This window comes from Microcaecilia unicolor, chromosome 1 (assembly GCF_901765095.1).
Source record: "Microcaecilia unicolor chromosome 1, aMicUni1.1, whole genome shotgun sequence".
NCBI classification, from domain to species: domain Eukaryota; kingdom Metazoa; phylum Chordata; class Amphibia; order Gymnophiona; family Siphonopidae; genus Microcaecilia; species Microcaecilia unicolor.
The window spans coordinates 682310607-682332686 of record NC_044031.1 but is presented as its reverse complement, the minus strand read 5'-3'; the positions used below and the strand labels follow the sequence as shown (position 1 = coordinate 682332686).

The 22080-nt window shown below is 45.6% G+C and overlaps 1 protein-coding gene across 1 annotated transcript in view; it reads left to right on the top strand.

Moving 5' to 3' along the window:
* SORD (sorbitol dehydrogenase) overlaps positions 1-22080 on the top strand; it is a 90555-nt gene that overhangs the window by 22452 nt on the left and 46023 nt on the right. The window contains exons 2-4 of the mRNA XM_030187918.1: positions 3489-3522; positions 10703-10867; positions 14454-14613. Of these exons, the coding sequence (XP_030043778.1) occupies positions 3489-3522; positions 10703-10867; positions 14454-14613 (359 nt within the window). The remainder of the gene's footprint in view (positions 1-3488; positions 3523-10702; positions 10868-14453; positions 14614-22080) is intronic.

Below are 22080 nucleotides of genomic sequence, written 5' to 3'. Positions count from 1 at the left end.
GGACGTGGTACTTATTGAGAGTAAAACTGCAACTAAAAGAACTTTGAAACACATTTGTTCAGAGGACACTAAAGATGATGATAAGGTTTAAGAAAACAAATCCTAAAAGCAGCAAAAATAAAAACATAACCAAAACAGTACCTGACAATGGCGCAACACTTGGCAGACTGCAGCTCTGTGTCAAAGGCAATACAGAGCATGCCGCGAATGCTCTATATATATTTATAGAAAAAAAGTTTGGTGCCAAAAATATAAAATGAAAACTATTACAGAAAAGAAAATGCCTTCCGGCATGAAAAGATAACCCCACAATAATATTAGCTGCATTGGAAAAAAATGAATAAATAAATATAAAAAATGGTGCACTAAATGTTATAGCTTTTTTAACCGTTTGTTGTGCACCCAATTTTAGCTAAGAGAGATCTTTAAAAAAATAGACAAACCTATACTATTCCCTTGACACTTCTTTTTTTTTTTTTTTTTTAAAGATACGAATAATGCAAACCTAATTGGCAGCACATAAATATATGTATCAAGGCAGTATGTAAGAAACATAAGAGTAGCCATACTGGGTCATGCCAATGGTCCATCTAGTCCAGTATCCTGTTTTCCAAACAGTGGCCAAGCCAGATACAAGTACCTGGCAGAAACCCAAATTGTGGCAACACTCCATACTACAAATCCCAGGGCAAGCAGTTGCTTCCCATGTCTGCCTCAATAGCAGACTATGAACTTTTCCTCCAGGAATTTGTCCAAACCTTTTTAAAACCCAGATACTCTAACCTCTGTTACCACATCCTCCGGCAAAGAGTTCCAGAGCTTAACTATTCATTGAGTACTTTAGATTCCACAGCTTAATTATGCGTTGCTTCAAAAATATTTTGTTTGATTTGGTTTCAATCAGCTAGCCATTAATTTAATGGACTGTCCTCTTGTTTTAGTGTTATTTGGAAGGTTTAACAACCGTTCCCTATTTACCCATGATTTTATCGCCTTATCTATGTTTTATACACCGACCGTTATTGTGGAACGGATTCACAGCGGTTCACAATCTTAAAAATTCTGAACAATAGAGACAGGTTATAAAAATGTATTCAAGAACATTAATAGTATTATAGCTTAAGATTGTGATAAATTTATTATATAAATATGTTTTCAGCCTCTTCCTAAAAGGTAAATAAGATTCCATTCCAATAATATGCACCCAAGAAAGGAAAGGAACCCTCATAAATTAATTTTAATCTAACGCTCTTCAAAGATGAAAAACCCAGTGCTAGGATCCGTTGAAAATACAAATTTCTCCCAGAAGATGGAATTACCAACGGCTAGCTCAACTCTGCTGAATTTAGCCCCAAAATTGACTTATAAATTAGGCATAATATTTTAAACTTAATATGTTGTTGAATGGGCAACTAGTAGAGATCTCTCAAGATAGGGGACACACTTTCAAAATAAATCAATTCAAAAATTAATCTGGCAGCAGTGTTCTGCAAAAGCTGTCATATCCCCTGTCATTCTTTATTCCAAGAGTAACCTGTTCTTCATAATAGGGGTGTTGCTATTATTATGTACAGAACAGTAGTAGAAGAGGTTGGTTGAAAGACACTTTCAGGGAGGGAGGGAAGGGAGGCAGAAGACAGAAGGTCCAGCTTGTACTGCTTCCAATCCAAAATGGCTGCCGGGGCTTCCTACAGCAGCCTTGGTGGCCATTTTAGCTAAGGAACCTGCGGGGACAAGAGTGACTGGGGATCACTTTTATCCAGCAGATGCCACTAGACCACCAGACTGTTTAAAGGTAGGCCCGGGGAGGACCTTCGTGTGGTGGGAGGGTAGAGGGGTTGGGAGTGATGTTCTGGGGGGGAGGAGGGGCGGAGAGTTTTGGTTTTAACTGAATGGATTTTGGGGTGGTGGCTTTGGTGCCGAATCTGAAATCAGTCAGCTTCTAGGATATGACTTAGATTTTAAGATCACAGCAACAGAACTGGTTATTGTACGGATAGCTAATGAGCCCTTACCACCTACAAAATAGGTGGCAGAAAGTGCACAGCAAAATGCATTCATCTTAATAAAGCATTGTGATTACATGTTCAATTAGCCTATGTGTTTTCTACTTTTAAAATTAATATAACAAATAGAGCTAACTAAGGGCAGAAGTTATCAATGTGGGCTACCGTTAGCTCAAGATCCCTTTTTATGTCATGAAACCTAGTTACTAATAACTGGGGTTAAAGGTAAATAACATGTTTTTTAACAGTAGCCCATATTGATAACTTCCCCCCTAACTATTGAGGGGCCAGTGCAGAGGGCCATATTCTATAACGATGTGCTTAAATTTTGGAACACCCACAAAACACCCATTTCTCCACCCACGCCCCCTTTTGCCTGTGCATATTAGAATTTAGGCGCAGTGCGTTACAGAATATGCTTAGCGAGTTGTGTGTGTAAATTCTAATTATTGCCAATTAGTGCTCATTATTGCCTGTTAAGTGTTGTTAATGCTGATTATCTTGTCAAGCCAATTAAGTTACAAACATTGGAATAGAATACACTTGGAGTTTGGCATGGAATGCTAGGTGCACTATATAGAATCCGGGGTTTATCCTTAAATCCTCACTAACACTGACTGCAGAATAATGAGCTAACCTTTTAATCCTCTCCAACATTAGAAAACCCTATATTATGCCTTTGGGTCCTCTGTGTACTTCTCTGCATCTACCTTTAAAGGCTAATGCCATCATTACCATGGAATTTAAATAATGTATATGACAATGTCAGCATAAATCATTCTGCATAGTATTTCTCATATACAAAACATTTTTAAGATAGGGTGCCCACAAGACTGTGGGGAAACGTTAAGGTAAGCTGTGGGCAAAGCCTAGCATACTTTTTTGCATCAGCCCATGATTCTGTTAAATGCGTAATGAAATCCTGCTTAGCCCTTGGGCAGCAAAAGCAACTTTGGATAAGTGTGTTACCTGCAAGCTTCCAACACCAAAGTCCTTTGGAATAAAAATGGTGCCTTATCATGATTGACTGAACATAACATAAGCGTTGCTATACTGTCTCCAACAATGTGCCCAGTATTCTGTTTCCAACAATGTGCAATCCAGGTCACAAGTATGTGGCAAGATTCCAGAACAGTAAAACAGATTTTATGCTGCTTATCTGAGAAATAAGCAGTGGATTTTCCCCAAGTACATCTTAATAATAGCTTATGGATTTTTCTTTTAGGAAATTATCCAAACATATTTTAAACCCTACTAAGCTAACTGCTTTTACCACACTGAAAAAGCAGTAGCTGTAGGCACAGGATGGAATGCAACTTTATATACCTAACGTTCAGTTAAAACCCAGATACTATGCTTACTTCCTGTGTACCAGTCAGACAGGTGCTGAAGGTTTGATTAGAATCTGATGTTGCTCATACAATAAACCTGAAACAATACATTTTCGTAAACATACTTATAGGTACACGTTTGTTTTTTTAGGAAAATCGCCCTGTACCTGAACCAGGCCCAAACGGTAAGGCTATATAAAATGGCTTTCTTCTTTCAGATATCTGATCTCTAATTCATTCTTATGGAGGGAAAATTTCAAAGCCATTTCAATGAGTAAATTTAGTTGACTGAAAATTGCTCTCCCTCATTCTGGCTAAAAGTATGCTTTGGGCTAGGGTTAAGTGAGTTCTGAAAATCATGCAAATTGCATCTTATTTTCCAACAAAATGTTGTCTGTGCAGGTGCAAATTACCTGTGGCAGTTTTGAAAGGGGAAGTTTGCATGGGGATGGAAGAAGTTACTTTGGGATTCCTTTGGGGATGGAAGAAGTTACTGTGGGATTTCTGTGGGGAGTGTAGTTAAAATTTTTGGTGTCTCCAGAATGAGGCTTGGAATGTACGGAGAGAAGCAGTTGAAGCACCAGAATGAGGCTTGGAATGCCCAGAGGGGCAGCAGGAACACCAGACCGAGCTTGGAACACTCATTGGTTGAATAGTGGATACTATCCAAAAAAACCACAGGAGTCTGTTAGGGTTGGGAGAAAACAGAGGGCTGCAAGCAAGTAAATAATAGTGGGTACTGGTAGGGATGGAGGCGATTGATTGTGGGGATGGATGGGAATCGAATTAATCTGAGCGGGTACAGGTGGTTATGTGTTACATTCCGTTGGAGATAGGTGAAATTTCTGTCCCCATGCAACTCTCTAGTGCACATCCCTTCTATCAAGATGCTTGTAAAACTTAAAAATATCATATGTGTCTTATTTTCACTGTGCAATCTGACATGGAGGAGGAGGAGAGTTATCAATGGGGGCTACCATTAAGTCAGGTTATTTTACCACAAGTTATATTTTAGCACAGGATCCCTTTATTCAATGCTAAAATGGTAAAATAATCCATCTTAATGGTAGCCAGTCTTGATAACTTCCCCTCTCAATCTGTGTGATTAGCCAGATAAAATTCCTTCAGTAGTAAGATCCTTTCTTAAAGAGGGGTCATGGAGTATTGAACCACTCATATTAATGCTGAAATGAACAGCAATATTTCAGCCTCTTTTCATTCATAGCTTTTGCCCATAAAATGCTGTCAGAGTTTCACACCTTTTTCTTTAAATTTACTGCTAAATTGCGCTGTTTCCTCCACGACCCTCCAGACCGGTCAAGACGCGTGGGTTATGTCCTCCTACCAGCAGAGGGAGACTGAGAAACACTGAGCTTTTGAATACTGTATATATAACCTGTGCAGTACATCCACTAGCCAGTATTTTCTCAGTCTCAGCAGAGGTAGATGGACAGCCTGTGCAGTCTTCAATAGTCTGGTGAGGTAGCTTGATTATACGGTTAAGGGATTTATTCTTTTATTGCCAAATTTAATTTGTTTTGACTATTCCCTGTACGTGGTTTAAAAAAAAAAAAAAAAAGAAGTAAGTGCTTCGGGGCCCTGGGTCCAGTGGGGCCCAGTTTTTCCCCCCTGGGGTGTCACACCTGTGTTCAGGTCCCTCCCCCTGTGCTGCTCTCTTTGGAGACTCTGGCAGCTTTGTGCCTCGGCTGCTTTTCTAATATTGTAGCCTTGAGAGCCCCTCACTTCTCAGCTGCCAAAATTTGGGTGATGTCTCTTTAAGAGCTATCTGAAGCTATTTCTTCATAGGAACGGACGGCAGGTTCGTTCCCTGTTAGTAGCGAGTGAGAGCAGTGCGAGTGCTTGTGCTGGGGAAGCAGTGAGTGAGAAGTTTCTTTTTTGGCGCCGTTTTGCACAGCGTGTTGGGAGCTTCGGGATCATGGCAGGCAAACTCCTTCGCTGTCGCGCGTGCTCGCGCCGAGGAGTAGAAGCTCCGGGAGGTCAGTGCCAGTTGTGCAGCGAACCGAAGCAGGCCTCGCCGATGGCGGCACCTCCGGTATTGAGTGCGGAGGTCCCAGCGAGTTCGGGGGTGTCGGGGGCGGCAGGAGCATCGGCGGGGACGTTTTCGGCAAATTTAATTTTGGCGGGAACGTCCGCCATTTTGGATTCCGCGCGTCCGGCGGAATCAGCTGTTTTTGGCCCTGCTGCTCCCAGATAGGCTCCGAAGGGGGTGCCTGAGGGTACAGGAGGCGTTGGTTTTCCTCCGGATTTTGTATGGACCCTCTATCAAGCCTGGAAGGCGGGACCCACACCTTTAGGGGAGGGGCCTAGTTCGGCAGTGACTAAGAGGCCTCGCTTTGAGTGGGACAACGAGGAGGGATTCTCTCCTGTAGGATCAGAAGGTGCTTTTAGTGATATAGGGGACCCTGAGGGATTTGAGGGTCCTCAGGATCCGGAGTTGGTGGTTCCTGGGGAGGATCCCTCTGTAGTGCGGATTTTTCACAGGGAGGAGCTTGCGGAGCTCATTGAACAGGTCTCTTCCACCCTTAAGTTTGAGCAGCCAGAGGCGGCTTTGGGGGAGACTAGACAGGTGGACCCCTTGGTTAAGGGGATTCAGCGGCAGGCTAGGTCTTTTCCCATGAATAAGGACCTCCGGGATATGGTGTTTCAAGAGTGGCATTCGCCGGATTCTCCCTGTAAAGTGTCTAAAGCAATGTCTAGACTGTACCCGCTCCCTCAGGAAGATAGAGTTTCCTTTAAGGCACCCACAGTAGATGCAGTGGTGACAGCAGTTACAAAAGCCACGGCTATTCCGGTGGACGGGGGGACTGCTCTCCGGGATCCCCAGGATAGGAGGCTTGAGTCCTTCCTCAAGCGGAGTTTCGATTTGTCGGCCCTGGCCCTGCAGGCCTCGGTTTGTGGGGGGCTGGTTGCGCGGGCGTGTTTCCGATGGGCCGAGAAGCTGCTTGATGATTCGGTGGAGGTTGGGACCTCCGGGGTGCAGGAATTAGCCAAATTGGAAATGGGATCGTCCTTTTTGTCGGATGCGCTTTATGATTTGCTCCGTGCCTCGGCCAAGAATATGGCTATGCTGGTGGGGGCACGTAGGGCACTGTGGTTGCGAGGTTGGGTCGCAGACGCGGCTTCCAAAGCCAAGCTTTGTTCGCTTCCTTTTAAGGGGTCCATGCTCTTTGGTGAGGATTTGGATAAGTTGGTGCGCGGGCTCAGCGATGCCAAGGCCCCTCGTCTTCCGGATTTTCATCCTAAGGCGGCTTCCAGGGGTACTTCCTCCCGAGGTCGGTTTAAGGAGGCTCGCCGGTATAGGCCCGGGAGGACTAGTGGCTCCTTTAGAGGTCGGTTCTTTCAGCGCACTCAGTCCTTTCGGGGCAATCGGCGCGGAGGGCGTGATTTTCCCGCAGGAGGACAGGTGTCGGGGCGTAATTCGCAATGAAGGTGTGCGGGCCCAGGCTCTGGTTCGGGTAGGGGCTCGGCTGAGTCTGTTTTACCAGGACTGGGCCCAAATCACTTCGGATCAATGGGTTCTCGAGGTGGTGCGAGACGGATACGCTCTGGAGTTCGACGGCTCGCCTCCCGAAAGGTTTCTGGAGTCTCCTTGTCATTCGAGGCTCAAGCGGGCAGCGGTGCGGGACACTCTGGCTCGCTTGATCAGTCTGGGGGCGGTGGTCCCTGTTCCCCACGCTCAGCGCCGCTTGGGCTGCTATTCAATCTATTTTGTGGTCCCGAAGAAGGAGGATGCCTTTCGGCCTATCCTAGATCTGAAGGTGGTCAATGCAGCTCTCAGAATCCCCTCTTTTCGCATGGAGACATTGAGGTCGGTCATTGTCGCGGTGCAGGAAGGGGAGTTTCTCACGTCTTTGGATTTGACGGAGGCTTATCTGCACATCCCCATTCGGGCCGCTCATCAGCGATTTCTGCGCTTTGCGGTTTTAGGGAAGCATTTTCAGTTTTGTGCTCTGCCTTTCGGATTAGCAACGGCTCCTCGAACATTTTCCAAGATCATGGTTGTAGTGGCGGCGGCCTTGCGGAAGCAGGGTATTCTGGTGCACCCGTACCTGGACGATTGGTTGATTCGGGCCAAGTCCCAGTCGGAGAGCGAGGTGTCTACTGCTCGGGTGGTGCAGTTTCTTCAGTCTCTGGGCTGGGTAGTGAACTTCGGCAAGAGCCACCTGGTGCCGTCGCAGTCGCTGGAGTATCTGGGGGTTCTTTTCGATACCAGGAGCGGTCGAGTCTTCCAGCCGGGCCCTCGGATTCGCAAGTTGCAGGGTCAGATTCGTCTATTCCTGTCGGAGGCGGCTCCGACGGCCCGGGAGTATCTGCAAGTCCTGGGGTTGATGGCGGCCACCATAGAGGTAGTTCCGTGGGCCCGGGCGCACATGCGGCAGTTGCAGTCAGCTCTTCTCAGTCGGTGGTCACCCCTGTCGCAGGGGTTGGACGTGCGCCTTCGGCTGCCGGTAAGCCCACGCCTCAGTCTCCGGTGGTGGCTAGACCCAAGAAATCTGGACAAGGGAATGCCGTTGGAGGCTCCACAGTGGGTGGTTCTCGTCACAGACGCCAGTCTTCAGGGCTGGGGGGCTCATTGTCTCGGTCAGGTAGCTCAAGGTCGCAGGTAGAAGCTCAGTGGTCCATCAATCGGTTGGAAACTCGGGCCATTCGGCTGGCGCTTCTGGCGTTTCAGAGTGTGCTGTTGCGGAAAGCAGTCCGGGTGTTCTGCGACAATGCCACCGCCGTGGCTTATGTCAACCGTCAGGGGGGCACAAAGAGTCAGGCGGTCGCGGAGGAGGCGGCGCTGTTGTGTCAATGGGCGGAGGTTCATCTTCTAGCGCTCTCCGCGGCACATGTGGCTGGAGTGGACAACGTGGAGGCAGATTACCTAAGCAGGCATTCTCTAGACCCAGGAGAATGGGCGCTTCATCGGGCGGTGTTCAATCGCATTGTGTCGGTCTGGGGACTTCCCCGTGATGGATCTCATGGCAACGGTCCGCAATACTCAGGTTCAGAGGTTTTTCAGTCGACGGAGGGACCCTCGAGCGGAAGGCATAGACGCGCTCCTGATGCCTTGGCCGCAGGAGTTGCTGTATGTGTTTCCTCCATGGCCGTTGGTCGGTCGAGTGGTTCAGCGCATTGCTCGGCACTCCGGTCAGGTGATTTTGTTAGCCCCGAATTGGCCGCGTCGGCCGTGGTACGGAGATCTGGTTCGGTTGGCAGTAGCGGACCCTCTGCCGTTGTCAGAGTCAGTGGTGTTGTGTCAGGGACCGATAGTTATGCCGGATCCGGATCGGTTCTCGCTTACGGCCTGGCTCTTGAGAGGCACAGGTTAAGGAAGAAAGGTTTTTCGTCCAGAGTTATCGATACGATGTTGAGTTCGCGTAGGCAGTCCACTTCGTTGGCGTACGTCCGGGTCTGGAGAGTATTTGAGCATTGGTGTGCAGGTAGACAAGTTCTTCCCTTTCGAGCGTCGGTGACAGATGTCTTGGAGTTTTTGCAGGATGGTATGGACAGGGGTCTGGCCTTGTCTTCTTTGAAGGTGCAGGTGGCAGCTTTGTCGTGTTTTCGTGGGAAGATCCAGGGGAAGTCGTTAGCTTCTAGTCCTGATGTGGTTCGATTTTTGAAGGGCGTTAAGTTACTGCGACCACCCCGGCGGCGGATGGTGCCTCCGTGGGATTTGAATCTCGTGCTGGAGGCTTTGGTGAGGCCGCCGTTTGAGCCCTTGGTTTCTGTTTCAGATAAGGATCTGTCCCTAAAGACGGTGTTCTTGGTGGCTATTACTTCAGCCCGGCGGGTGTCGGAACTTCAGGCTTTGTCTTGTAGAGAACCCTTTTTGTCTTTTTCCAAGGAGAAGGTTTCGTTGCGCCCGGTGCCGTCCTTTGTGCCCAAGGTGGTTTCAGAGTTCCATGTGAATCAAGTTATTTCCTTGCCAGTTTTGGGTGATTTGGCGGGGGATGCGGAGCAGCGTCGACTGGCCAAGTTAGATGTGCGAAGAGTCTTGCGCTGTTATATTTCCAGAACTCGGCACTATAGACTTTCTGATCGCTTGTTCGTTCTCCATGGTGGTGCAAGAAAGGGCGCGGCAGCTTCCAAAGCTACGATAGCTAGATGGTTGAAAGAGTCAATTGCGTCGGCGTATTTGCTGAAGGGCCGCGTGGTCCCTAAGGAATTTTCGGCTCATTCTACCAGGGGAATGGCGACCTCTTGGGCGGAGAGTAGTATGATTCCGCCTTTAGATATTTGTCGAGCGGCGGTTTGGTCGTCATTGCATTCGTTTGTTAAACATTACAGGATTGATGTGCATGCCAAGGACGAGGCAGGCTTTGGGGCTGCAGTGTTGACCTCTGGCCTTCGTGGATCCCGCCCTTAGGATGTTTACTGCTTTGGTACTTCCCACGCGTCTTGACCGGTCTGGAGGGTCGTGGAGGAAGGTGAAATTAGATCTTACCTGCTAATTTTCTTTCCTCTAGACCCTCCAGACCGGTCAAGGCCCGCCCTGTCTGTACTTTAGGCCAGGAGGTTTGTTTGGTCTGGTCTCTCTGTTGTTCTATCTTGGCAGCTGTTGAGTGTGGTTTCTATGGTTTCAGACTTTTGTTGGTATGAGTCTGGTTAGGTGTGACCGTGTTTGAGGGTCCACCTGTGGAAGCACACACAATAAAAAGGGCACAATGAAAGATATGAAGAAAGTGTCCAGTTGGCAGTGACCACATACAGGGTTGTTAGTTGTGGTTGGTGTTTTGGTTTTCTCTGCTTTGTCAGGGTTATACTGGCTAGTGGATGTACTGCACAGGTTATATATACAGTATTCAAAAGCTCAGTGTTTCTCAGTCTCCCTCTGCTGGTAGGAGGACATAACCCACGCGTCTTGACCGGTCTGGAGGGTCTAGAGGAAAGAAAATTAGCAGGTAAGATCTAATTTCACCTTTCTGCTGTTCCATGAGTCATTTCTCAAGATGATTCAGAGCAGTATGGTGTGGCGTTCTACATTTAAGTCCCCTTTGTCCGGGCATGTTGCTAAGGGGACACACGCAGCCCCAGGGAGTGAGAAAGAGTGGTCACCACTACAGTTTCAGCCCCAATCAGAGATGGGGAGGTTACTGCTTGGAGAAGGTGATTATTTACTCCTGGGTCAATCAAAGGGCATCATTCTTGCCTAGGCATAGGCAGTCTGTTTGGGGGTTGGGTGAGATCAGCAGATATCACTGAGTTTAAAAGGAGAAAGTCCAAATTAAAATCTGTAATACAGTATCAGGGGAATGTATAATTGAAGGGCAGAGCCTAAAGAGCATTGTTCCTAGATACTAATGGTAAAAAGACATGAATACTGTGTTCTTTATACATTTATTTGTATTGTTTTGTCAGAGGTACTTCTGAAGATGCACTCAGTTGGAATCTGTGGTTCTGATGTTCATTACTGGCAACATGGCCGCATTGGAGATTTTATTGTAAAAAAGCCAATGGTGCTCGGTCACGAAGCAGCCGGCACTGTTGTCAAAGTGGGGTCATCTGTAACTCATCTCAAACCAGGTGAGAGCAGCTTCTTTTTACTGTACTTACAGTGCTGCACAGCTACAGAGTAAGGAAACTGAAATGCTGAACAGGTAGTTAGTAATTCACTGGTTGCATTCCCTGTCATAAATGGGTGTGAAAGGAAAGAAAGAGCTGATTCTGTAGCTTTCAGTCAATTTCAACAATGCTGGGAGGTGGTAAAAGTGAGTAAATCTAAGTAAAAGAACCTTTCACAGCCTCCCTTTCTTAACAAGATCCCTAAAACTGCATAATTTCCATGATAAACTTTAACCTTATTTTCTTCATGATGTTTGCTGTTGAAGTGGTATAGCAGAGTAATGTGGGCCGCACTATTTTCTGCCCCAGAGCCCAGTTATAGTGCTTTGTGCTTTCATGTAGCAGCTTTACAATTCTATAAACTTAGAATATGATGGGAAAGAAGTGCCATGAAACCCAACCTTAGCCTACCCAATTTACTTCCTGCTTCACTGGGAGGCAGTTCCATGGATCCACCAGCTTTTCCATGACACATATTTTTCAAGTGTGGAGCTTCAAGTTATGATCTTTGGTTTTCAAATATCTTTTCGACAATAAAGGTTTGCTTTTTGTGCATTATTTATACCTCTGAGGCCGTTGAATGTCTTTATTGGGTCTGATCTTGTAGAGATTTTGGTGTTATCCTACACCACACAGATATCGGAGGCACAGTGAAGCAAGTAGGGGAACACAATCCTGACTAGCGGGTGCCAACAAGGATAGATTATCAAAAGAACTTTTATTCACAAAATACAACAGGGGCCAGACACCCTATTTTGGGTGGGCCTGAGACCAAAGTGGGTGGTCACAATAACTCCATGCCCTGCCCGGCATAACTCCATCCCACTGCTTGAGTGACCATTTGTGTCAACTATGCCCTCCCATCCTCCTCTCTGTACCTTTTAAAACCTTCATTTCTTTACCAGAAGCAAGCAGTGACTCATACCTGCTGCTCACGCCAGCCCCAAGCCTTTCCTCTGACTTGGTCCACCTATGTGGAAACAGGAAGTTGCATCAAAGGGAAGGCTTGTGGGTATGAGTTGCTGCTCGCCTCTGGCAAAAAGAAAGGCTTTAAAAGGTAGGGGGGGACCTGGGGTGGGGGAGATTTGAGATACCGGAATGCCCATGGGGGAGGGGAGGGAGTGATGCCGGTAGCCTTCAGCTTGCAGTTCTTGAAGAGCCCCACCAGCCACATCAGAGATGTGCCACTGCTGGGTGGGCCTGTGCCCGCTTGTGGCTATACCACTGAAACATAATATAAAAACAATCCATATACAGGCCAGATTGCAATAGCCACACTGATATCCCCTTAGTCCTCTTAGCTGCCAGCTCCTCCCAATTCCATCCTCGGAATGCCTTTCTCCTGCACATTCTGTAAATGGCTGGTTAGTGCCATTATTCGGCAGCACTACCGGTTAAGTGCTGGTGAATATCACTGGCTGGCCTGCAGAAAACTATTTTAAGTGGCAGGAGCCTGTCTTGCCCACTTAAATCACCTCAAAATATCAAGCCATTATATTCTTTACTGTTAAATTCAAGGTGGATTCCAAAGATTCATAGCAAGAATACCAAATAAATCCTTAAGTGCTTAGCAAGAGTACCTACAATAATAAAATGCATAAGAATACACTGAAAGAAATAACATAACTAAGTAAGCAAATAAGTATGGAATTACCACATTTTAAGGGGCTGCTGAAACTGTTCATAAAGTGTCATACTATGCAGTTCTTTGGGCAAGAAATTCCACAGTTTGGCACCTTTTCCCCTGAATAGTTTTGTTTCTGGTTTCCTGCAAAAAAGAATCACTATTCAGCTGGCTGGACTATTGGGCTTTGCCTGCCAAACAGAACTAATGATACAGAGCATACAGGAATATAATGCACACAGATAATTTGGTGCCAGACTGCGCAAGATATTAAAATATAAACAGCAAACGTTTAAATAGGACCTGTGGCTGCACCTGAAGCTGGTATAGTTTGGTCAAATAGAATGTGGCCCTGTCCCACTTGGACTCCCCCGCCCCCGGTATCAGTTTAGCCGCATTGTAGTACCTGTAACCTGCATAGTCCCAAGTGGGTCAGGAAGACTGCACGGCCATCTGTAGATAGCCCTCCTCAGGGTATACCCTAGTGTTAAAATGTAAAGAATTTTCCTCATGGGAGCAGCTACCTGATACTACATGGTGAGTCTAAAATCCATAAACAGGCTGAGTATTTTTGACTCACTGCTTAAGGGAATATTAACTCCTGGGGGAGTTTTGTGCAACTGCAATTTGCACAGGCATCAGTGATTGTCCTCCATTTCCCTTCCTCCTGCCCCAATTGCATGGCAAGAGGAGGAGGGAGTGCAAAGTGCACATTGGGCCATGCCCTCCTCCTCTATCGTGTTAGACACAGCTACTTATATGAACCATGATTTATGCAGACATGTTATAAAATATGTGAGTTATTAATAGTGTGCCATAAGCAACTCAAAATTAATTAGAATTGTTTTAGGAATTCAAGGCTCAAATGACTGATGCCGCAATGAAACATTTCAGCCTTTTATGTTTCAGCAAGCAAAAAGCAGACCAAGGATATAGGAGTGTTGGGGGAGGGGGGGGGGTTAGCCAGCTAACACATAGCTGGCTATGGGCCCCTTTTACCAAGCAGCGGCAAAAGGGGGCTGGCACTGGCGTCGGTGTGTGTTTTACACGCACGCCGAGGCCCCCTTTTACCGCAGCTGGTAAAAGGGAAGGTCTTGCTCTCTTGCAGGAAATGGCTGGGCAGCAAGTTAAGCACTTGCCGTGCGGCCATTTTGGGGGGGAGCCATTACTGCAACCCATTGAGGTGGTGAAAAGGGCCTCTGCACTAACCTGGAGGTAACTGGGCAGTGCACGGCACTGCCCAGTTACCAACGGGTACAGTCCGGTGCTACAAAAATAAATACATTTTTGTAGCGAAAGAAATGATGGCGCGGTAGGGGTGAGAAGTATCGCCGGGCTATTGTGGTAGCCTAGCGGTGCTTCCGTTATAGCGAGTGGTAAGCCCGCATTGGGCTTACCACTGCTTAGTAAAAGGTGTCGTAAGTCAATCTCCAGTCCTTGACTGCATAAGCCAAACCACTTAAAGATGGGACTGCTATTTATGAGGCCCGATTTAAGCGGTTTACTTATACGGTGAGGAGCTGAATATCTGCACTTAACCTGACTGCCCCTGGAATACCCATAAGTTAGCCACTTTTGAATTTGGCACTAACCGGTCATTTTCAGTGAAGATAACTTGTTGAGTGCTGCTAAAAATGACCGGATAGCCGTGAACAAGCGATTTAACCAGTCGGCGGTCATTTCTGACCAGCTAAATCATTTTGAATATCTGCTGGATAATGATTTAGGGTTTAACACGCACCTTTTTCCGTGGTAGTTACATTCCAAGTATAGTAGGTTGCATTCATCTTAAAACAGCTAGGAGATGTTTGGCCCCCACAAGCTACAACCTCAGCCTTCTAGTCTGATCTTTTCTTAGGCAGGGGAGAGGAGGGAAAGGAAAAGGGTCACTGGAAGTAAAACAATGGCTTTGTTACATTTCAGGTGACAGAGTCGCTGTTGAGCCTGGTGTCCCTCGAGAAACTGATGAATTCTGCAAAATCGGTCGCTACAACTTGTCCCCTACCATTTTCTTCTGTGCCACCCCACCCGATGATGGCAACCTGTGCAGATACTACACCCATAATGCCAACTTCTGCTACAAGTATGTTGTGGTAATTAAATAGGTTTGGAAAAAAAAACCCAAACCATTTCTTTATTTGGTGATTAGAACACCAGCTCAATGGCATGTTAAAGAAGACATTCTCAATTTTCATCATAGTAGCGCTGATTCAGTGTGACACTAACAGTATACAGCAGCTGCAAACCACGCTGCAAATTGTTTGAAGATGTAATATATGCATAATAGAAGAGAGGTCAATATTCTGTGCATATACATATAAATGTATGCACCCAGTTTATAGACTTGCCCTTCACATACAGTGAATAACTGCCATTATGTAGTAAGTGGGACAGATGTGATAACTATTTTAGTTATATTATAATGCATGGGTGCCGCTATCCCCCGGATTCTATTTAGTGTGCTTAGATTTAGGTGCCAAAATTGACGCGGATTCTATAACACTGAGTGTAACTTAATTGGCTTAACAAGCTAATGAGCGCTGATAACAGCACTTAACAATCAATAATGAGCACTAATTGGCACTGATTAGAATTAGGCACACAACTCGCTAAGTGTATTCTGTAACGATGTGTGCCAAACTTCTAATACTCGGAGGCAAAAAGAGGCATTGTTATAGGTGGGGAAATGGGTGTTTTATGGGCGTTCCCAAATTTAGGTGCCTAGTTATAGAATGTGGTCCAGTGTACCTAAATGTACGTGCTGAGATTTACACCAGGTTTTCATTGGCGTAAATGGAAGTGTGCAAATATTGGCGCTGAAATATCAACTAAGCATATTCTATAATCAGTGCCTAAATCTAGGTGCTGATTATAGAATACACTTACTCGGCACTGATTTCAGCGCTAATTTTTTAGGCGCCATATAAAGAATCTTCTGTGCGTGCAACCTTCAATAGGGAAGTGTACGTAAGGAGGATCATGGGCAGGGCTTTCAATAATTGGCCTAAACTGTGTTCTGTAACTACCTGCTTAACTTAGAGCAGGCATTTGTAAGGGGGGTGTACACAGGGGAGGAACATGGGTGGGGTGGGGGAGGAACATGGGTGGGGCTTCCACTGATGCAAGCAACATACAGATTACTTTAAGTTGTGCACGACCCTGCTGCGTTTAGACACATGCACTTCCACAACTTCTATGGCTGGTGTTAGTTCAGGCACTAAGTTTTAGGTGTACCTGTTAGTATTCTATAATGGAACCTAGCTCCTACCCTGTGCCCTCAGGTACCTGCCCAGTTATAGAATTATCTCCTGTTTACTGCATTGTGCTGTATGGATTTATGAAATATTGGCATTCACTATTCTCCCTTCCATAGATTACTCATTCACTGTGTTTGAAAAACATGGAACCCTTTTTATGTATCTTTATAAGAACATAAGTGTTGTCATATTGAGACAGACCAACAGGCTTATTTTCGAAAAAGAAGGACGCCCATCTTTTGACACAAATCAGGAGATGGGCATCCTTCTCCCAGGGTCACCCAAATCGGCATAATCGAAAGACAATTTTGAGTGTCCCCAACTGCTTTCCGTTGTGGGGATGACCAGAGTTCCTGGGGGCGTGTCGGAGGCCTAGCAAAGGCAGGTTTTGGGCATACCTAAAATATGGGCGTCCTCAACCTATAATTGAAAAAAAAGGGTGTCCCTGATGAGCACTTGGACAACTTTACTTGGTCCTTTTTTTCTGATGACCAAGCCACGAAAAGGTGCCTGAACTGACCAGATGACCACCGGAGTGAATTGGGGATGACCTCCCCTTACTCCCCTAGTGGTCACTAACCCCCTCCCACCCTCAAAAAAATGTTAAAAATATTTTTTGCCAGCCTCTATGCCAGCCTCAAACGTCATACCCAGCTCCATGACAGCAGTATGCAGGTCCCTGGAGCAGTTTTAGTGGGTGCCGTACACTTCAGGCAGGCGGAAGCCAGGCCCCCCCCCCCCCCCCCACCTGTTACACTTCTGGTGGTAAATGTGAGCCCTTCAAAATCCACCAGAAACCCACTGTACCCACATCTAGGTGCTCCCCTTCACCTGTAAGGGCTATGGTAATGGTGTACAGTTGTGGGTAATGGGTTTTGAGGTGGCTCAGCACACAAGGTAAGGGAGCTTTTTCTGAAGTCCACTGCAGTGCTCCCTAGGGTGCCCGGTTGGTGTCCTGACATGTCAGGGGGACCAGTGCACTATGAATGCTGGCTCCTCCCATGACCAAATGGCTTGGATTTGGTAATTTCTGAGATGGGCGTCCTCGGTTTCCATTATTGCCAAAAATCGGGGATGACCATCTCTAAGGTTAACCTAAATGTTGAGATTTGGGTGTCCCCGACCATATTATCGAAACGAAAGATGGACGCCCATCTTGTTTCGATAATATGGGTTTTCCTGCCCCTTCACCGGGCCGTCCTGCGAGGACGTCCTCAGGAAAACTTGGGCGCCCCTTTCGATTATGCACCTCCAAAGGTCCATCAGGCTGAGAATCCTGTTTCCAAGAGTGGCCAATTCAGGTCACAAGTACCTGGCAAGATCCCACAACAGTAAAACAGATTTTATTCTGCTTATCCTAGAAATAAGCAGTGGACTTCCCAAGTCCATCTTAATAATGCTTATGGACTGGACTTTTTTTTTTTTTAGGAAATTATCCAAAAAAGAATAAAATAATTTAAGTCCAAAAGTGGGTGGCAAATGAGCCTTTGAAAAAACTGTGTAGTAGCCCAACATCTTTTGAGTTGTTGTTTGTGTCAAGGGCTGATGTACCCATGTTTTCACCCTAGACATTCAGTATTGTACCCTTACAGGACACAAGTTTTATTTTTTTTCTATAAACAGTGCTCTCCAGAGCTTGTATAAACACACTGCAAAGGACCTAGAGCACAACAGCAGCTGCACTGACGGTCAATGTGAGGCAGCAGCTTAAGCTATTGGAGCATTCCAGACATTAGAAAGAGAGATTGTATAGAATGGCACACACACAGTCCTAGACCTCTGAAGGCAGGCAGACTACCTGTTGAGTCACTGTGATTTGCACGTGGACACTACAATAAATCCTTGCAACTACGATAGACACTTGATTTTGGGTTGTCACTTCTCCTTATGTGTACATTGCCTATCTGCGGGAACTACTCCTCTTTTCTTTTCCATCTAAGAACCTAGAGCACAACAGGAAATGCTAGACACATCCTTTTGAACTTGATTTATTTTATTCTGTTTTGGTGTGAATAATAAAATTTTGAAGAACACTGACTAGTTCTGAGATTCTCAATATTCTTAAGAGCAAGGAAAAGTAACCCAATTACAGACTGTTACATTTTGCAAGCCACCTAGGGTACTGAAGAAGTCTGTCTAACAGAGTTTTTTTTTTTTTTTTAAATATGTGCTTACACATGCCTTTTAAGGATGTGTACTCATCTGAAACTGAAATGAAAAAAAGAAAGTCAATAATAATGGCTCAAACTACTGCTACTGATAAGCATTTCTGTAGTGCTACTAGACATATGCAGCGCTGTACACATTATATGCAGGTACTTTTTCTGTCTCTGGTGGGCTCACAATCAGGTATTTTACCTGGGGCAGTGGAGTGTTGAGTGACTTGCCCAGGGTCACAAGGAGCTGCAGTAGGAATTGAACCCAGTTCCCCAGTCTACTGCACTAACCATTAGGCTACTCCTCCATTCCTCATCCACTGAAACGTCGCCCTCCAATATTCAGTTTCCTGTCATTTGTAAACAAATAAACACATATAGCCCATTTAAGGAATTGATTTGTTTATAGTGTAGGTATGTATGTAAATTTATTTATTTATTTATTTGGATTTTGCTCATATCTTTTTGAGTAGTAGCTTAAGGTGAGTTACATTCAGGTACACTGGATATTTCCCTGTCCCTGGAGTGCTCACAGTCTAAGTATATAGATGATGATATTGGTATATGTAAGGGCTTGTTGGATTTATTATCTTAATTTCATTCATTGATCAACACTAGAGACCCCAATTTGAGATTCCAGTTGAATCATAATTAACATGAGGTTCTCTTTTTGAATATTCTCATTAGATATGACAATGGTAGATTTATTATGAGTATTTGAAAAGCAACAGAGACTAACTAATAAGCTGTTAACATATTTAACAGCGATCGCCACTATGGCATAATGTAAGCCACATTGAGCCTGCAAATAGGTGGGAAAATGTGGGATACAAATGCAATAAATAAATAAATATTTGCCATAGTTGAGCACTTAAAACAATTTACCAGTTGGCCACTTTTTGTGGCTTCCCAGACTGTTCTGATAACGAAGAGTTTGAACATCAATCTGAAGTCATGCATCAAGATTGTTTTGAATGGAGGATACCCAGAACATCATATGATCAAGGCCTATAATAGTGCCATATGTGAGAAAAGAAAAGATCTTCTGAGAGAGAGTGTGAAAAATATAAGACAGAGAAAATATTTGTGTCTTACCTTTCATGCATTTATCTCCTGCCATAACTTCCATTCTGAAAAATGATTGGTATTTAATGAAAGGAATTGATGGGTTTGATGATATAGATGGCATGGAAGAGGAATTTGCATGACCTTGTTCATTCCTTTTTGTCTTAGACAATTAAAACAACTTCGGTCAGGGAAGAATTATATACTAAGACAATACACCAGTTGTTATCCTAGGAATGTTGTCTACATAGCCAAATGTTCTTGTTTGTTGTATGTAGGGAAGACAAGGAAACAGTTGAGCATAAGAGCTATATGAAATAGATGTTGTCAGAGAAAACCATTAATGCAACATGCTATAGATTGGGGTTTCAAGTTCCAAAAGTTTGGATGTTTTGATATTGCAGCTTTATGCCTGTCTGAAAGAGGAGGAGTTATTCACCCAAACTGTGTACAGCTAGAACAATGGTTTATGTTTAATATATTTTTTTCAGTCTGGCATAAGTTGATAGATTGAGTTTGTTTACGTTGTGTAAGATTTTTCTTTTCCTTCACATTTCCCTCCTCCTTCTTTTTTCCTTTCATCTTTATTCTTCCTTTCTCCTTCCACCTCCTTTTTCCCTTTGTCCCTCCTTTTTCTTATTTCTTTTGTTTCACTTCTTCCCCTACATATCAACATAAGAATACCATATTAGCTCAGACTAATGGTCCATCTAGCCCAGTATCCTCTTTCCAACAGTGGCCAATCCAGGTCACAAGTACCTGGCAGAAACCCAAATAGTAGCAACACTCCTTGCTACCAATCCCAAGGCAGACAGTGGCTTCCCCATGTCTGTCTCAGTAGCAGAGTATGGACTTTTCCTCCAGGAACTTGTCCAAACATTCTCTGGCAAAGAGTTCCAGAGCTTAACTATTCGTTGAGGCCCTCATGATCAAAAGCAAATGCCGGCGCTAGAGGCTGTTAGCGCCATACTAGCACCGGCGTTTGCTACCGCCCCATGATTAGAGCCCTGGAGCGTGTGAAACAACGCGCTCGAGGGCTCTTTGCGCAAGTAGCATGCTAATGCATGCTAAACAGGGCTCAGCGCATTCATCGCCAATGATCAGCAGCCAGCGCACCAAAATTTGGGTCACTGGCCGCGGCAAACTCTACACCAGCTCCGAGCTGGCGTTAGGGTTTGCAGATCATTGGGGAGGAATGGTGAGCCCTGTCCTGCATGCAGTTGCATGCTGGCAGGCCCCCATTCTCCCCCAAAGCAAACCTGCCAACAGGGAGCTGGAGGTCCAGCGGACCTCCGGTCCCCCCCCCCCCCCCCCAGGTTCAGGGAGGGTTGGAGATCCGGTGGGTCTCCAGCCCCCCCAAACCCCCAGAAAATGGTCCCTGGTGGTGTAGTGGCCGCTGACCAAGCCCCCTCCCATCCTCCCACCCAGCGAGCGACGGGGGGGCTGGAGGTCTGGCGGACCTCCAGCCCACCCCAATCCCCCCTTCCCCGTCTGACCAATCCCTGGTGGTCCAGTGTAAAAGACAACCCACTCCAGGCCCCCCTACCTTAGTTGGAGGAGGGAGAAAGCCTGCCTCTCTCCTCTTCCTTGGATTGCCGCCGCCGCAAAATGGCGGTGCCCAGCACATCCCAGGAGCCCAGATGGGTCCTGTTGATGCTGTGGTTGAGGGTCTATTTGGTTCATCGGAGTGGGTGTGGTGAAAACTACCTTTATATACTTGGAGGTTTTTTTAAGACTTATGAGGAGCTCGGGTGCTGTCCGCGGGGGACTGTTTCCCTGTCAGTGGTGGATGTGGGCTTTGGATGGTTCGCTGTTCGGGGGGGGCGAGGACCGTTGGGCATCTGGGGTCTTTTTTTCCTCCGTTGCTGAGAGAGAGACTTGCTTGTTTAGATATAGAACTGTCTAAGAACATGCAATATGTTTTATTGAGGACTAATCCAAGTATTGATAACCAATGTTGGTGAGGCCCCACCTGGAGTATTGTCTTCCGTTTTGGAGGCCTTATCTTGCGAAGGATGTTAAAAAAATGGAAGCGGTGCAAAGAAAAGCTACGCGAATGGTATGGGATTTGCGTTGCAAGACGTATGAGGAGAGACTTGTTGACCTGAACATGTATAACCTGGAGGAAAGGAGAAACAGGGGTGATATGATACAGACGTTCAAATATTTGAAAGGTATTAATCCGCAAACGAACCTTTTCCGGAGATGGGAAGGCGGTAGAACTAGAGGACATGAAATGAGATTGAAGGGGGGCAGACTCAAGAAAAATGTCAGGAAGTATTTTTTCACAGAGAGAGTGGTGGATGCTTGGAATGCCCTCCCGCGGGAGGTGGTGGAGAGGAAAACGGTAACGGAATTCAAACATGCGTGGGATAACCATAAAGGAATCCTGCTCAGAAGGAAGGGATCCCCAGAAGCTTGGCTGGTGGTTGGGAGGCGGGGATAGTGCTGGACAGACTTACATGGTCTGTGCCCTGAAAAAGACAGGTACAAATCAAGGTAAGGTATACACAAAAAATGGCACATGTGTGTTTATTTTGTTGAATCAACTAAACAAATATGTTTGGTGGTGTGGAGATAAGAACAAATTCTAAATACGAAAGCTTCCACTCAATACAAAACTATAATAGTAGGTGGGGAAAAGCCTCAAAGAGCTCCCAGATCAAATGTCAATCTGTCGGAGCTGAAACAGACCAACTAGTCTTCTCTTCATCATAGGCAAAAAACCCTTGTGAGCAGCCCCAAAACATTATTTATGGACCGCAGTAAATTTTCAATTTTTTTAGAAAAAAAGCATGTTAATTTCTAGAACATACTTAGTATATAATGCAATGCACTTAGCTTTATTGCTTGGTATTCAGTATTACTGCTGCTTCATGCTGCGCTGTTCCCTGTTAGATTACCCTGAGCCGACGTTGGCCAGCGTTTCGCTGCTTCTTCAAGGTCTTGGGTAATTACTAGGGAATACAAATACAAAAGTTAATATAGTGCAGCATAAACAGTTTGACAAAAAATTCTTAATACAAAACCATCAGCATAGTACTTGGAACTCGTTGCACAGCGTTTCAGATG